We start from the raw sequence: 17,697 nt of genomic DNA, 5'->3' as shown, positions 1-17,697 counted from the left end.
AAAAATTGCATTATTTGTATTGGGACCAGTTCTTGAATCTTGAATCTTGGCTCTGACTTTTCTGTGTGGTTTTTACATGTTGTCCCTTGTGCTTGTGCAGGGTTTTCCTCCTACTCTGCCAGTGATTGGCAACCAGAAGAGAAAGCGAAAACACACGCAAGTGCAGGGAATACATGTAAACACACAAAAAAGGCCGGGGGCCAGATTCAAACCCCTAACCTCTGCTGCCTGACCCTAAACATATGTGACATTCTTTTTTTCTGTTCCAAAAGTAAAAAAAATGCAACAACCCTATGTAAGCATAGCTAATTATAAATCGAATGCCTATTTCACTTCAGGAGCGCCACTCGCAGGAAGTGGCAGAGCAAAAGGTTCCAATGATACGCTGCCATGAATCTTAATTTGTTGATTTGAATGAAAACACGGGGCGATGCCGACGTCGACAGCCTCTCATTAGTGTCTACAATCAGCAGCCGGCTGAGAGACGAGACAAATTGATTTCACAAACCAGTCAGCTTGGCAGAAACTCATTTACACTAGAAAAGATACATGATACATTCACTCGGAATTATGCATAGCATATGTGGAAAACGCACACGTTCTCGCTCGCCCATGTATGTCTGTATGCTGATGAGGGTATGAAAATGTTAAAAACACTCACTCGACCTCATTTCAGCCTGCATCAAAGGATCAACTCTCCGGAAAGATTCCTAGCGGAGTATTTCTGTGCCATGCTAGTTGAAAACGTAACATTACTGTGTGGCGGTGTTTCTGGTTTTGTTTCATTTTCTTTCGCTTGATAGGACTCTCAGGTGGCTTTTGGTGAACATTAGGACTGTTTTTATCTTGTGTGACCGCTGCGGTGCATTCAAGTCTGTCCGTCTGAGATGTTTGACAATAATTAGCAAGATGTAGACTGCTAGTTAGCTGCTCACGCTAGCAAGCTGCCAACTGGTTGGCCGCCATATGCGTTTTGTCAAAGTACTTTAGTCCAGCATTACGGGTGTTATGGTAGTTGGCGATAGGAGGCCAATGGTCATGTGGATAACTTCTGTTTGTTTACCGTTGTTATCACTTTTAGTTTGGTAGGTTTCTCCGAGTCTTACCTTTGTTTGTTCCGAGTGCTATGTTAGTTTCTCACGGCTACAAATTGGACTAATGCTAATAATTGGACTTATGCTAATCATTTCTGTTTGAAGCGTCAAACAACAAAAGGAACATTATCTTCATGCAATCTGAGGTTGATATGGGAATTAGCATATAAGGAAATGTTAGCCATCCCTTACCAAAAAGAAGTATATATAAGTATGCTTGAAGTATACTCAAAATTAGGAGAGTATACTTCCAGTTTACTTTTCTTGTACTTTTTGGAAGTATACTCCACCAAGTAAATGTTAAGTGTACTTGTAAGTATACTAAAACATGTACTAAAAGCTTACCTACTGTAGTACAGTGGTGCCCAAGTCCGGTCCTCGAGAGAACCTACCCAGCCTGTTTTCCATGTTTCCCTCCTGCAGTGCCGCTGAATCTAATGATCAGCTAATCAGCAAGCGTTGCGGAAGCCTGATAACGATCCTGATCATGAATCAGGTGTGTTAGTGGAGAGAAACATGGAAAACAGGCTGGATAGGGGCTCTCGAGGACCGAATTTGGGCACCCCTGCTGTAGTATATACTTAGAAGGCACTCGCTAAGTAAGGAACCAAAATTATAGGTTACATTTATTTATAAAGCCCTAAAGATCATGTGGCTGGATAGCCTAGAGGTTAAGGTTGCTACCTTTAGTACCAGTGTTTGCTGGTTTGATCCCTATCAAGTCATCACTGGGCTTTTTGCTTTGGACATGAGTGTACCACAAAGTATACTTACTTAATAGTGTACTTAAATATACTATAAAGTATACTTAAGTATACTTTTAAGTGTACTAAAATGTTCCAATTTAGTCCCAAGGAGTTTACTTAAAGTTTACTATTAGTACAAGAATAAGTACACTCGAAAAATAAACTTACGTATACTTTAGTATACTCTATATTATGTATTTAAGGTATACTACTTTTTGGTAAGGGATGATTAATGATCAGTGTGAAACTAAACAGGTTATGGTTGCACGTTTTGTCTTAAAAAGCTTCTATAGACACAAACATGGTTGCTGAAAAGACAAATAGCCAAAGACATTTTGTGATGATGCTGTTTGTGAATAGCAAACGCATATTAAAAACTTACATAAAGCATTGCCTGTGCACTTAATAACGTTTTGATGATGGTGACAGTTTGGACTCAGGAATGAATTATTCCTAATAGAATTTCTTGCAATGCCAGCTTTTGTTTTGAAACTTGATCCCCAAAAAAGCACAACCGAGATGACCGAAGAATGAATTGCGTTCACACGTTTAACATCTCAGATGACTCACCAGTGGGAACTCATGAGAGACTCTACCATCAGGAGGCAGCTTAGCACCAAATCCCAAAGCAGGGAACATCTTATCACTGTCATAGTCCTGGATGATCTCGCCCACCGCCTTCAGTGCCATGGCGTATGCGTTCATCTGGTACGGGTTCATGTAGTGGAGTGAAGTCGACTGAGACGGGTTGCCTGTCAAGTCCAGAGAATAGTCATTGATGCGAGCCCTCAAAAGCAAAAAGCGGGATCCGACTGACGGCGGCGTTGGCATGCGTGGAGCGGAACTAAGCGTGCATGATGTGATTAGCAGAAAATATTCAACTTATTACAGTACACTAAGATGACAGACGTTGCGACATTTTCTGTCAGTACCGTATGTATCTCTATGTACGATGTCTATACATAATAATATACAATGCTATGTGGAGTAGTTTTATACATATGGTGAATGTATATTCCGTAAACTGTCTGTCTCTTTTTTTTTTTTTTTTACATTTCATGAGGCACATTAACACAATTGACATGTTTCATGTACAAAAAAGAAAAAAACAAATCAGAAACCAAAACATAATCCAGGACCAGGATGTTACGGAAGTGTATTGCATTCACTTGAAAAAAAAAAAAGTCCAGTTTTTCTGACACATTTTTTGAAGGAGCTTTGTTTTTTTGAGTATTTTTTTTCTGTTTTATTGAATATTTTTTCCCTGTTTTATAAAATAATTATTTTTCTGTTTTTCTGAATATTTATTTGAAAGGGTTTTACCTCCCCCCAATACAGTATACACATTCATTCCTTTATTGAGAGCCAGTAAGTAAACATGACCATCTTATTGCATATGGAGGTATGCGGGAAAGTGTCGACTTCCGCTACTCGAGAGTCTGCAACAAGTCACTTGGAGTTCAGAGGATCAAAAATCAAAAATAAAATAACAAAAAAAATACTCCAAAAAACAGAACACCAGCTCTGTTTTTCGGAAGAAAAAAAATTCTGTTCTTTTGAATATATATTTTTTCTGTTTTTTAAAAATATTTTTTGACAGAAAAAAAAAATTCAGTAAAACAGAAAAAAATATTCAGAAAAACTGAAAATAAAAAAAGAAAAACTCAAAAAAACAAAGCTCCCCCAAAAAATTAGTCAGAAAAAACTGAGTTTTTTTTTTCTTCAAGTGAATGCAATGCGCTTCTGTAGGATTTTCTGTAGTCTCACAGAAAAAAATATTCAAATCCTATATAAAAAAAAACATTGCATTTTTTGGCAACAGTTTTATTTTGAAAATTTCATCTGAGTTCATCACTAAATGTTTGTTGTATCTTTATATAAAATGTATACAGTTTTGGACAGTATCTATGGCTTTCGATGCATGTGGCTTTAAAAGGCGGAGCCTGGCGGGATGAGTGACGTAGTACAGTAGTTGACAGTTATTAGCTTAAGTTAGCAAGTCTGTGTGTTGAGTCATAGGCAGCTAGTGCATGAATGTGCTTGTTACCTGTTTATTATATTACCGTCTGTTAAAAAAAAAAAGAGAAAAAAGAACCAGCGGCTTGACCACCTGTTATGGATTACAATTCATTTCAACTAGCAGTGGCAGGCTATACTGTATTAATGAAATTAGCTAGCAATGTTTATTTTATCATAGACGTCCAGTTGTGCAAGCAGCTACACTTTATGTTTTTTTATTTTAAAATGCAAAATTATCATACAGAAAGACAGAACCTTTTTGTTATTGTAAAATACATTTATAAATTATTTTCTCAGCCCTCCGTCTAAAATCCTGGAGCTGTCTCTGAATCTGCCTGCATGGCGAGTTTCTCAAAACAGGATCTTGGCAAAGCGGCCTGCTACTAGCATTACTGATGAGAACTTCAAACTCCAAGAGCAGGCGTTTGCGCAAAGCTAAAACCTTGACTCAGCAGATGAGAGTGATAGCGCTTTACCGAATCGACTTCAGGTTGTTCAAAGGCTTCAAACGGAAGATTATGACGCTCAAAACTTAGCGATTTCAACCACAGTGTGGGCTTTGTTCAATTACAATATCGATACGCAGTGTTCATGACAGAAACAAAGAAAAAAGCACAAAAGGAAATTCCAACTCCATTCATGACAAATGGTATGTTGTTCCGAGTGTTAGGCAACACTTACCATTGGATGCTGTGAAATCAATGGCCACTGTGAAGTGAATCTGCGTCCTGAAACACAAGCAGAAAGAGTTCCATCCATCCATCAAAAAACTCTTCATGCTTCCCGTTGGGAAACTTTGACTCATTCATCAGACATGTCTAAATCCGCTCGTCCCTTGGTCCGCCCTTCATGAAGCCATCATTCCATGAGCCTCTGTCCATCGTTACAAAATTCAACCATCCTTTGGTCTACCCCCCTTACAAAAAACAACCATCCATGTTTTCTGGTCAGCAGGACTTAAAGGACATGACTTTAGGGAATCACATTTTCATGGCCTAATGCAGGCCTTCTTCTTCTATCCAACCGTCTGCCCCAAATGCCCAGAGAAGCTCCCGGGAGATGTCAGAGAGACATGAACCAACTCAGCTCCCTTTTTTCTTCTTCTAGGGAATAAAGAGCCAAGGCAGTGCCTGTGCATGGCTGCATTCCTGAATGAGCCTCCTTCCAACCGTTAGCAAATGCTCTGCAGTAGCTAACCAGTACCACATTCATGACATTTCTAGGCCAAGGGAGACCATTAACGTGGACTCCCTTGAACATCTGCCTCCAATGTTGTCTTTTTGTATGCCCAATTAGACATAAGGCATCTAGCTTCATTGATTATCCAGAACTTCACTTCAACACGTTGACACTTCAGGGAGGGAGTCGTGATTGAGGAGTCTGAAATAAAAGAGACCCGTCGGAAAGCCTTTCAGATGGATTTTATATATAGACTAGAAAATGCAATTCATGTCGAAATTGCGTGTGAATGCGGAAGAGCTGGGGCAGGATTGAAATGCTGGGGAATTCATTAAAATGGAAGAAATGCTGAATGTGCTACTGAAAAAAAAAGTGAATTTAAATGACATAAGTGCGTTTATAAAATGCCTCTGTGAATTTAGCCATGGAAAGTACTGTATGTAATGCTGAAAATGGAGGGAGTTGTGATTATGATAAAAAAAGATGTCCTGATGCATGATTTGAATCAGTCAAAGTAAGTGCAAGGAGTTCATTAAGTTTAGAATGTTGACATGTAAAATGTGGAATAACAAAAAAAAAAAGGGGGGAGTTTTGATTATGTGAAAAACAGCTGCCAAAATTTCACTGAATGAGAGGAACAGTTTGAATGGGAAAGATGAAGAACTTTTTTTTTTTGATGAATGTTTTTGTTTCTTGAAGGAAATGCGGAATTGTGGGGAAACCTTTTTTCTAATGTGAAAAGTACAAACCTGGGCATCCTGGATTTTATGAATATTTGGAAATGTGAATGGTTTAAATCAGTTGAGGAATGTCAAATGTGTGAATAGACAAAAACAATTTGGTGAAGATACAGAACAACAAGTAATCCGTGAACGATCAGCGTTTTCTGACAAGTGGGAATTCTGAAGAGCTGATGCTCGAACAGAATGCTGTAGAATCAAGTGAAATGTGGGATGTGAGACTTTGGAAAAAGCGAAATAATCTGAATTATAATACTTAAAGAATGCTAAACGCTTACAATTTTAAAGCTAAAATGTATTAAGGTAATTTTTCTATCGTGCCAATAGTTGCTATGCTAACAAAATAGCAACCAGAATACAGAAAGCGCAAATGTTCGGAATGAGCTGAACATCTTCACTCTGGAATGGTTTGAATCGGTTTAGAAGAAGAATGGAGTCAATTTAAGAGTCGTATCACATTGAATGGCGAAGGCTCGCGAGGGGTTGTACACGTAGAGAATGTTGTTTTTTTTGTCAGGGTTCTAGGTCTCAAAATTTCGCAATTATGCACAAAAAATAGGGAATTCTTTGAAAACGCCAACTTGTAACTTAACATTTTAACACTGGAATGAGTTGGTCCGTTTGAGAAATAGGGGAAGGAGGAGGTAAGGGTTGGATGGAAAACGGCTTCATGGAATTGGGGACTGTTTCAAGGAAAATGCAGAATTCTAAGAGAGCAGTTATGAAACTGTGACAAATACTTCTCAAGGTGTCCTGACAGAGTTGAACATTTGGGTCATGGTTGGAATCAGTGCGAAACAAAACGTTGAAAGGACAAACATGTGGCGGAATATTAATTGTAAACAATGCTCTGGCTTCTTGTAATCAAGACAGAATTATGCATAATAGTGCAGAATTATTGGCATTTCTTTACCCACAGCAGCAGAGCGGAGACACTCTGCATCGCGATTACTGCCAATGCAACCGGACCCCAAGGATGTAATTGATCTTTTCTTATTTATTCATTGCAGGAAATGAAGGCACTGACAAAGATGTGTCCTAATTCTTGTTAGGCAATAGTCATGTTGTGTTGCTCGGGTACTGAGGACCGATCTTGGTCTTAAAAGGACAATGAAGGCCCCAAAATAAAGATATCCTAATGATAAATGATGAAGCCAGTAAGACATTCCCATTTTGTTCAACACATTTTCTAGAATTGTTGGCATGCTAGAAAAGTGACTTGACTTTGACTTGAATTGACTTGAAACCAGTTCAGGATCTACCCGCCTCCAGTTCACTTGCTACTCGAATGAGGACAAACACGACGCATGGACACTCCAATTTCAAGTTGCAACATATTACAATGCAGAGGTTTCCACATGACTCCTGGCTCAAATGTGATGGACTTGCAAGGAGGTAGCACTGGTTGAACACAAGCATGTGGGCCATTGTCAGTGGTGCCACTTCCAGTGTGAAGACAAAAAAAAGGATGGCGAATGAAGGATCAGGCCCTCCGGGGATCCACACATGCGCACCCACAAACAAACACACATGGCGCCGTCTGTCATGATTTCGCTAGCGGCTTACCTAATTTCCCTTCTGAGGTGCGTTAGGGATTAGTTGAGGAGCTGAGCCCACAAATGATTCCACAATGGGAAAATCAATGCGGAACGATGTTGACTGATGCTGCAGGATTGTCTGGCTTTTGGCTCTTATTGCAAACAACTAATGGCCAGGCTGGGATCGCTATTTTTTATCCCAGCCTCCCAAGCTCGTCATCTATAAAAATCACGGAGAATCTTCCTTGACTGAAGTTGTGCACCGCAGACAAATAAATGTGCCATCGTCATTTCCTCCCACATGATCAGAAGTCCACGTATCAAATTGCTTCTCCCAGAAAACAACGATCACATTTTTTTTTTCTTTCTGTGCAGTGACATGCTAGTAACAATATGGCACTAGGGTGTCCCTAGGGGTGTGCCAAAAAAGTAATTCTCATAAGAATCGTAATTCTCATTTAATAAGATTCAAAATCGATTTTAAATGTCCCAAAATAGATTTTATCTAAATTATTTTATACTGTCTTGTTCTTGTTTGTGTGTACCTTTATTGGGAGTGCTGTTCATATTGTACATGATTTGGCCACTTAGGGGCAGTGTGGTTCTGCACGTTCTAATACACTTAAGTTGTAGCCACATTAGAGAGTAGAAGGAAATATTTTATCAAGTTATGCCAATAAAAGTTTTTTTTTTTTGCAGCGTAGGAAGAGCATATGCCGGTGATTAATGTTAACTTGCTTCGAGTGCTTTGAGTGATAAAAGTGCCGCGAGTAGCGCACTAATTAGCATTAGCGAGTCAGACTACAGTAGATCATGACGATTCTTTGTAATATATAAATTAAAGCAAAAATGATTGCCAATCGAATCATTTTGAACCAAAGAAATCGTTCTGAATTGAAAATCGATTCTGAATCGAATCGCAGGCCCAAAAATCGGAATTGAATCGAAATCGTGAGACAGTCAAAGATTCCCACCCCTACATGTCACTGTCCGTTCTTTCCAAATTACTTAGGGTAGAACAAATCTATTTAGCAAATCATTTTTAACCAATCTCTGTATTGGCAATGTTTTTCTCAGTTAAACACACAACTGACAACTAGCAGCCAAATCAACTGTGAGCTCTCGACCTTCCTTGGCTGTCCGTGCCTCCTTTGAGCATACTAACAAGCCGCACACTGCTAAGTTGCCTTATTTATAGTACATTACTTCCCATTTGAAATCCTATCTTTGCACCAGCGTGTGTTTAATACAACACGGATGGCATGCTGACTTGCTGCTTTCCGCTAAGACAAACAAAATATGCTGGGAGGCTCTGAAGTGAGAATGGGCTCCAAAAAAACAAAAACAAAACGGCCTCCAGGCTTGGAAATATGTTCCAGGTGGGGGTACTCAACAGCAACTACACCTACGTTCTTTAGTTTTGCTTGAAAAGACAAATACTGTAGTGAGCAAATAATCAAGCTTCTTTACAACTTCTAATGATCCCAAGGTTTAAATTTGAGTGCCTGAACTCAGATTGTTCATACTGTAACATCCAAGTACAGACTAACAAGCATTCAACGTCATGTTAAAGGCGTTGTGGTCAATTAAGCTAACATGCTAACATGCTTTTGGAATGGAGGTGTCCTTTAGACTGTATAAAAGGAGAAATTAAGCAATTACTCTCAGTAAAACTATATGTATGTAAGCTGCCTTTACCCCCAAAATGTGTCTAAGTGAGCCATTTTGAATTTTGCCATATTGTGACGTAGCATTGCCGCTAAACACTACATGTCAAAACCAAAAGATGATCAAAACCAAAAGATGAAAGCAAAGCTGCATTGGGTTTCGTACGGACAGAATAGCCACTGCTGACAAGATCGAATGTGTCACATGCTGTCAAGAAAAAAAAAACTGACAACATAAGCTTAGTTAAATCAAATACAATGATGTTTTTATACAACAGGGCAGCTTTGACCAAACATCTTGTCACATTAATTGGACTCTTGGTTGGCTTACTTGTTACTCTACTGTGATTAGCCTTGGCAGAAGTCATTAGCCAAGAGGTTCACATACTTTCCCACGCTACACTGTGAACATTAACCTCAGAGGTGTACATACCTATTCTTCCGTGGGCCAAATAGAGAACATTTTAAGGATCCGAGGGCCACTTTGACATGCATCACACTGACTTCAATACAGTATACTTTTTACTGTAGTTGCTGTAACTGCATTACTTTTAACAAGCAAAGTGTAATAAACAGACATTTGGTTACTATTTTAGTTGTTCAAATGCTTTTTTTTTCCAACTGTAGGCATAGACTCAATCTCGACTGGCCTACTTTTAGCACCCGATGCATGTTTGCTAGTCCCACTGGGGCAAATCCTTTTGTTTTTAATGAGCGTTGAAGAGACTTTTAGATCGTAGGGTTAAGGTTTAATTTCACGACGGGGGTATTGTGCGAAGCCCATGGAGACGGAAGCAGTTATTAAAGGTTGCACACTTTCTCTAATTGGTTTGTGTTCTGCAGAAAATAATAGAAGTAATTACGCAAAGTGCTGAGGGTTGAATGAAGCGAGACCTCAGCTTCATCTGGCCGCGGACAAACATGAAGGTCTGTTGTTTGCTTTTCCGCGGAGACATTACTTCATCTTTTTCATCATGGGAAAGCACTTCGCTCGTCTCCTTTTTGTACTTGTTCTGTCAGCGCATACACACGCTTCTATCGAAGAGCAACAGAATGATTTTACATACCATTTGACCATATGGACATGCTTCATCAAGGAGTGTCCTCTAATTAGCATTACAGGTTTCTACAAATTTGAAATCATTCAGTCAGCCTTTTAAAATTAAATGGTGACATGGTATGTACCACAAAAAAACAGACCAGGGTAAGAAAAGAGGAGAGAGTTGTGGCAAGACATTAGAGAGAAAACAAGGAAGCATATAAAAAGTAAAATCTATAAGACCATCTCCATGCGTTTTTGGCCCGAACTAAAATGAGTTTTAAAAATTTGGTTGAACCACAATTCAAAGGCAATGTCTGATTTTCTTTGGTTGATTTCCATTACATTTGTATTTTTATTCATTGTTACTTTTGTCAGATTCAAGTTATGTAACCATTGTGGCGTTTTCTTTAAATAGCAATTTTGTTCACAGTTGTTAACAGGAAATCGACTTTGGATGGACAAATCATAAGAGGATTGAAATGTAACATTAAGTCAGTCATTGAGCTATGCTTAAATTGGCTGAAAAATAGTGTCGAAATGTAATGATTATTTGGTGGATGCCAAAGAAAAAGAAAAAAGGCTACGAAAGCCTGTTAATCAGTCCTCGTAGCTTAATTTTTTCACCCTTTGGGCCCCGCGATAAACTGAAAAAAATGAGACAATTTGGCTGAGAGGCATATTCTGGAAGTGTATGAGCAAGACTGAAGGCAACTGAACGGACTCAACTGTTTTTTGTTGTTGTAATCTGTACTTAAACAAAACATATTCAAAGTTATTGCGTTCATAAAAGGTACAAAAGTTAAAGTATGAGTAGTAAATGTAATGTTTTGTCAGACGTCAATGTATTCAAGATGAATGTCATACTTGAAAATAACTTAAAAATAGTAGTGCATCACCTTACAATTTAAAAACGTTTATATTTTAATCCAACTATTTTACTTTAAAAAGTCAGCAACTTGCAATATGCACTGTATTTCATGACCAACACTCTGCACCAACTTGATGAAACAAATTGGAGCAGAGGGATGCAGCGGTGGGAATAAAAGCAGTTATTCGGTGTGTATGTGTGTAAGAGAGAGAGAGGGAGAGAGAGAAAAAGGACAGATCTGGGACATACCACCCTGGACAGCCAAAGAGCAGACAAGTAAAAGCAGGGCAGGAAGAAGCACGTCCATGTGCAACTGGTTGCCCGGCCTTAATTACAGTTTGTCCATCTTTTATCATTGCCATTGACATCCAAGCCGAGCTGTACTGATTTGAAAGGGGACATACCATATTACGGGATACAGTGGAACCTCGATTTCAACGCCTAATTGTGGTGGGGGAGGGATCATCCGTTAAATTGAAGTAGACCTGCAATGTTTCTACACTTCCTTTTTTTCGTCTGTTATGATTGAATGCTATAGATAAGGGCTTGCTCCAGTAAACAACAATGAAGAGGTAGATGTGACACGCTCCTTTTGAGCTGAGTGCTTAAGCAGATGCTAAGCTAATTTCCATTAACTTTGATGGGAAAGTCGCCAATGTCAACATGGCCGTCACGTAGGCACGTCAGTAAGCCTGCTCTAGTATACTGCATATCAGTGACAACAGTGTCACAACCTGCAAATATGTGTACTTTCTGCGGGAACGTGTGCACGTGTTGGTAACACAAACAGTTCTCAGCATTGTTTCAAACTCCCAATTAAACACCATCCCGACTGTCCCAGAAAAATACACATATGCCTGACTTGGACTCCTACTGTTTCCAGATTCCCCCAAGCCCCTTGAAAGAACAATAGATGCATGTTTGTACGGCAGCCTGTGAAAATATGGTGGAAAGACGGACAGTTCTTAGGACTGTTTTAAGCTCCCTCTCGAACACTTACCAATGTCCGAATTTATTATTTCAGCATTTTAGGGTGAAAGAACAACATTTAGGCTATTTTATTGCTGTCAAATATAACCCAACCACTATGCAAGTGTTAGAACCCCTAAGCACAGCTTTAAATTACAGGGGAAAAAAGAGAATCCCCTTTGAAATGTTTTTTCAAGGAGAAAACAATCTAAAATCGAGGGCAGAAACTATGGAAACAAAACTGCTTCTGCAGCCAAGTGCACTGGAACAGATGTGGCGATGAGTCGCAAGTAATGCGTTTGAAATGACTGGATTAGTCTATTAAAGGCCACATCATTGATTGTCGACTCATTTGTCACAGTCGTCACACCTCTCTCTCACAGCACTGGCTAATTGGCTTGCTTTTTTTTTCCTTAAGAGCTCAGTATTGTTCATTCGGTAATGTCATCACCATTGCTCTCTTTTTTTTATTTTTTTGTATGTGGGTGAGTATGTGTATGTGCGTGTGTGAGTGTGTGTGTGCGTGCGTGCGTGTGAGTGTGTATTCGTTAGTTCACCAAAAACCTATAAAAAAATCCCATACCGTTCACCTAAACCGAACACCGCTGTCAGGAGACCCGAGGAAGGACCAAAGAAAAGAAAGGAAAGTGAAATCCAGCACCGACCAGACAGCACCAACCGGGCCACCAACCAGAGTCCTTCACCAACCCCAGAAACATCTAAATTCCAACAAATCAGGGAGACCTCAAGAGACCAAAGGAGAGACTGAGGAAAGGAAGGAAGGACAGACGAAGCAGAGTGAGATCCACAGACACCAGCCTCCACCGATTCAATGACCTGAGGAAGAAGCAGATTGTGTCTGAGTTTCGATAGATGCTGGTGTGGTGGATCTGGCATGCATGAAAATCTTCACCAAAGAGGGGAGCCGTCGACCCCTGCCAGGACAGAGCAAGCGCAACACCTCAGGGCCCACCAGGCCACGGCAGCGCCAAAGGACGACCCCCGGGCCCCGCCAGGGCCACCGGCCGGAGAGCAAACCCAGGAGCAGGAGCGGACCCCCACCCCAACACGGCCCACACCCCCAACCCAACGCAGCAGGACGGGGCATTGCAGGCCCACCAGGCACCCCACTGGTCCACAGCCCCCGCTCCCCCCACGACCCCCCCAAACCCCCATCCACCCCCGCCATCCACCCCAACCCAGCCCCAGCCGCCCCCAGGCCCCCCCCCCCAACAAAGCCGACCCCACCTCCACCAACCGGCAGCCCCCCAGCCCCCGACCCCCAGCTCCCGGGGACCCCCCGCACCCAGGCATCGGCGCCGAAGAGGGGCCAGACAGCGGAGCGGAGAGGGTACCCGCACCCACCCCACCCCCCGCCGCGTGGAGGGACGGAAGACTGGGGGCAGAAGGGGAGATGGGGGCACCGGAGGACGGTCGGCACCCCCGAACCCCAGGCCCAGCGGGGAAAGGCCCCGGTCGTCACTCCAGCGTTCTTAGTGAAAGCTAACCCATTACTGAGTCCGCCAGCTCGCCAACTAGCGAACTTTACCCCTAAACCCTAAAATGTGACCCCACCCAGTGATATACAAGTGTGTGTGTGTGGTGCATTAAAGCAGGTGAACCGGAGCAGAGGGAATAGATATCCCCACGCTCCAATCCACCCGCCTCCCAGGCATGTCAGTGAGTGTATGTGGTGCATTAAAAAAATAAATAGGAGGCGGGGACACGGACAGGGGACGATGGCACCCCCCCACGACCCCCCCCCCCCCACGACCCCCCCCCCCCCGCCCACACACACACAGTTGTGTGGTGCATTAAAATTGGAGGGGAGTTGTAGGGCGAAGACGGTGTTTCCACCCTACCCCACCCCCCCAAAGTGTGTTATGTGCCCTATATGTCTATAAAAGTGTATTGTGCAAAACTAGTGCAGTGAGTTAAGAGGAGCGACCAGCGGGCCCCCCCCCCCCCAACCGGGTGGGGGCAGGAGGCGCACCCACCCACCAAACCCCCACCCACCCCACCGGGACTCCGGCGGGCATATAGGGCTCGCCCCCCGGATACTGGGGCCTGCCCGAGGTGCCAAGAGGTCCACTGGAGCGGGTCAGGCACAACACCAAACCCACCCACCCTCCCGGCCCCCGGAGCGCCGAGACCCGGGCCACAGATGGAGCCCCCGGCCCAGGGGAGGGGAAGGAAGGCGGACAGGGGAGGGGGAAGGGAGGGGGGAAGGAGAGGCTAATTGGCTTGCTGATGCCAGAGTGCATTTTTAACAAACTTGAACTAATGAACCCTTAGAGTGCTTTCACACTAGCACCACATTTTGACTCGACCTCTAGTCTAGGACCAAATAAACTGGGACCACTTGCATGAGGAGGCGGTAACATCGACTGTCAGACAAATATAAAATGAAATCAACCACTACTATGCAAAATGTTACAACCCATGCAGCACTACATCACATGCATACTGTTAGCTATCCTGCTCGGCGGCTAGCAGGTAAAGCTAACATAGCATTTTGTCTTAGTATCCGCTCCTGTCCAACATCACAAACATAGAAAATCTACCAGTCTTACATGAATCAGTTAAAGCTACAAAACACTATTTAAACACTTTATTAACTTTAATGACAAACTAATGAACGTCTCAAAACATTATTTTGGGGCACTTCAAGGTACCACTGTAATTTCAGGGTGGTTCGGTAGGAGTTACAGCATAATAATTTAGGTTACAAAAATAACTTAAATCCTAATAAATTCACCTGAGAACAAACTAGAATGTCTAATTATTTTATTGGCATCACAAGGGGTCCTCTGTTTATGACGGAGCTCTGTTTCTATGGCGCCAACCTGAATAAGTACGCAAGTCATAGCGTGTCATAATCTATCACTAAACTATTTACCCATCCATTCATGCATTCATCGGTTTTCAAAAAATCTAATGAAAAACAGTAAAGACAATGTGAACTGGTTGATCGTGGCAGTCCTCGCTAGAATGGCGCTCCGTGTGGAACTCCCAAGCCCTTTTTTTCTCGATTTGTTGGTATATCCATTCCAGTATAAAGGCCAGACAATATCTTTTAAATTCGCAAAGATGTGCTGTAAAACGATGAGAATACAGCAGCAGATATCCCCTTTACTTGGAGTTTCAACTTTTCCTTCCTGGCTCTAGGTAACGATTGCCCCCTAGATTCAGAAACTCCTTCATCCCCACTGTTATTATCGCTTTTAAATGCAGGCCAGGGGAGAAACTAAGGCAAGAGTCAAGTAAAAACAAATTGTCTTGAGCCTCCACCTCGCCATTTTCTATAACCGCTTAGCCTCATTAGGGTTCGACCTGAGCAATAAACTCAAGTGAATCGATAAAAACGATGAATTGCGCAGTTGTACTACAGCGGTTATGACAACATAATGAGAACTCACCCTCCTTTAATGTAATCCAGGAACGTGTGCTCGGACTCCACACTGAATGACATCAAGGACACCTGATGATGGGGAAAAAACCCGAAGATGTTTGCTTATTAATGCGGGTGAAAGCTGCTCATCAACATGAACGTATATTAGCCAGTCACCTCTGAGCACAAAATGACTCATCCATGCCCAATGAGTGTGTCGCATGGACAGAATATTTAATGTTATAATCACTGATGAATATATCAATTAACATAACGTTCATCCGCACACACTTGGCCCCGAACACCAGTCTCATTATGAATGATTACAACACACCGCCAACTGTCTGCTTTGTAAACTGTGACATTGGGAGTGAATGGAATAAAAACAGAGCTGAGCTTCCTGTGAAATGTACTCACCGTCCCAGAGTTGATGTATCGCTTTTTCTTGAGCTTCTTCTTGGCGTTCACCACCTGGTGTGGAGACAAGGTGGAAATGTGTGATAATGATCATGTGAACGATTCTTTTCATCCCACCTTAGGCGATAAACAATGAAAACATCTGAGCTCTCCTGTACCATGCCTGAAAGGGTAATGGAGCGTATACTGAATCCAATAGCGGTGTGAGAATTAGATGACATAGATCATGCCGCACAGCAAGACCAACATTATTCAGAGGGTAGCAGGGGTGCGCTTCTCCTGTGAATTACATTGTGATGTACAATGGAGACGTACGCAAACGGCGTGCCATGGAGAAATCATTCCTCGACAGAGCAGTTTGTCTGTTCTTGGCGTGAAGAAAAATAAAAGACTGGTGGATCCCACAAGGCTTCTTGCCAAAGTGAGTTACAACTTTGACTCACAGGCAACTATTTCTACTGTCCAAAATCAGGTCACAATGACACTCCTGTTGGTATGCATTATTCTATGTCAAGAATTACACGTGTCAGATTCAGGTTATGTGAGTCATGCTCAAGCCACGTGTGCTCTGACAAGCTCTCAAACCTTGCATGGCATAACAATCACACACTCTTGTAAGCAAAACAGTCATGCTCAAAATTTGTATGGCATATAATACACACACACTTATCATCCAAACATTCACACAATGCTGTGTGTGGCATAACAATCACTCCAATGTATGTCTAGCAAAACATTTACCCTCAAAACTATTTTTGGCACAACAATCACACAATTAGTCTCCAAGTTATGTGAGGCATAACAATCACATGCTCTTGCCAGCAATACAATCACTATCAAAGCCATGTGTGCCTGTGCCATAACAATCACATGTTATTGATGTCAAAACAACCACTGCAAGCTTTACCCTTCAGAATCACTTTCAAAGTTATATGTGGCATAACAATCACACACTCGTCATAGCCACTGTTCAAATCAATTAATGTCCAAGCTGTTTGGCATATCACATGCTATTGTCTTTAAAACTCAGTCTGTATGGGATGTGTGGCATAACAATCACATACTCTTGTCATCAAAAAAATCACTCTCCAAGCTGTGTGACAGAACAATGACATGTTCCTGATGTCAAAACAATCACTGCAAGCTATGTGTACCTTGACAATCACTTTCAAAGCTATTTGTGGCATAACAATCACTCACTCTTGTCAGTCGCTGTTCAAACCAATTAATGTCCAAGCTGTTTGGCATATCAAATGCTCTTGCTATTAAAACTATCCATTTCTAATCAATATATGGCATAACAATCACATGCTCATGTTGTCAAAACAATCACATAAAAAAATGTGTGCGACAAAGCATTCAAACTCTTGTCAACAAAGCAATCACACTCAAAGCTATGATATGCCCCCTGAGCAAGGGTGGATCAGACTCCAACTGTAACCCCAAGGACAACCTAAACAAGCTCAATTATGGCACATAGCTGTGTTGCTCATTTGTATTCCCGCATTGCGGGCCCAGTCTGCCCCGTCCACCTAAGCTCTTTCAGGGCAAGTGACACGGAAAAAGCCTGATGGCCATTTCCAATAGCGTAGCTCAAAGAAGCATGACCTGGAGCGTCTTCTGTCACTAAACGTGGGATAACGGCAACGTCACCTTCCCCGGGCTAAGTAGACAACTGATTTTCTTTTAAAGTAAAAAGCCATTTGGGATTCAGTACAAAAAGCGAGGAGACTGATTTGTCCAGGCACAAACTGGATGTCCTTGCTTGGATTAAATTGTTATCAGAATAAAAGCAACTCAATTTTGGACTATGTTTTATTTAACCCGCTTGTTATATTGTGGGTCATAACGACATGATCATTTAGGATAAAAATCTCTTCTGCGGGCCTACTGTATTATTATTAAAAACTATTATAAACATTCTCACAAATTGAAATGAGTAACCTTCATGAGCTGATTAATGACATTTCTATTCCTTTCAATAAACTAGTGAACTTTTTTTCAATAGTTTTTTTCAAACCTCATCT

At 41.7% G+C, this 17,697-nt stretch overlaps 1 protein-coding gene across 2 annotated transcripts in view; it reads right to left on the bottom strand.

Annotated features, from left to right (window-relative positions):
- cpne5a (copine Va) overlaps nucleotides 1-17,697 on the bottom strand; it is an 87,306-nt gene that overhangs the window by 14,582 nt on the left and 55,027 nt on the right. For both annotated transcript variants that reach the window (XM_086068236.1, XM_086068237.1), the window contains 4 exons: nucleotides 15,671-15,724; nucleotides 15,282-15,343; nucleotides 4,541-4,587; nucleotides 2,411-2,592 (listed from right to left, as the gene is read on the bottom strand). In XM_086068236.1, the coding sequence (XP_085924362.1) occupies nucleotides 2,411-2,592; nucleotides 4,541-4,587; nucleotides 15,282-15,343; nucleotides 15,671-15,724 (345 nt within the window). The remainder of the gene's footprint in view (nucleotides 1-2,410; nucleotides 2,593-4,540; nucleotides 4,588-15,281; nucleotides 15,344-15,670; nucleotides 15,725-17,697) is intronic.

The sequence above is a fragment of the Leptonotus elevatus genome, chromosome 2 (genome assembly GCF_054856555.1).
Source record: "Leptonotus elevatus isolate MCC_2025b chromosome 2, RoL_Lele_1.0, whole genome shotgun sequence".
In the NCBI taxonomy this organism is placed as follows: Eukaryota; Metazoa; Chordata; class Actinopteri; order Syngnathiformes; family Syngnathidae; genus Leptonotus; species Leptonotus elevatus.
Note: the sequence above shows the minus strand (reverse complement) of the source record. Positions and strands in the feature narration are given on the sequence as shown.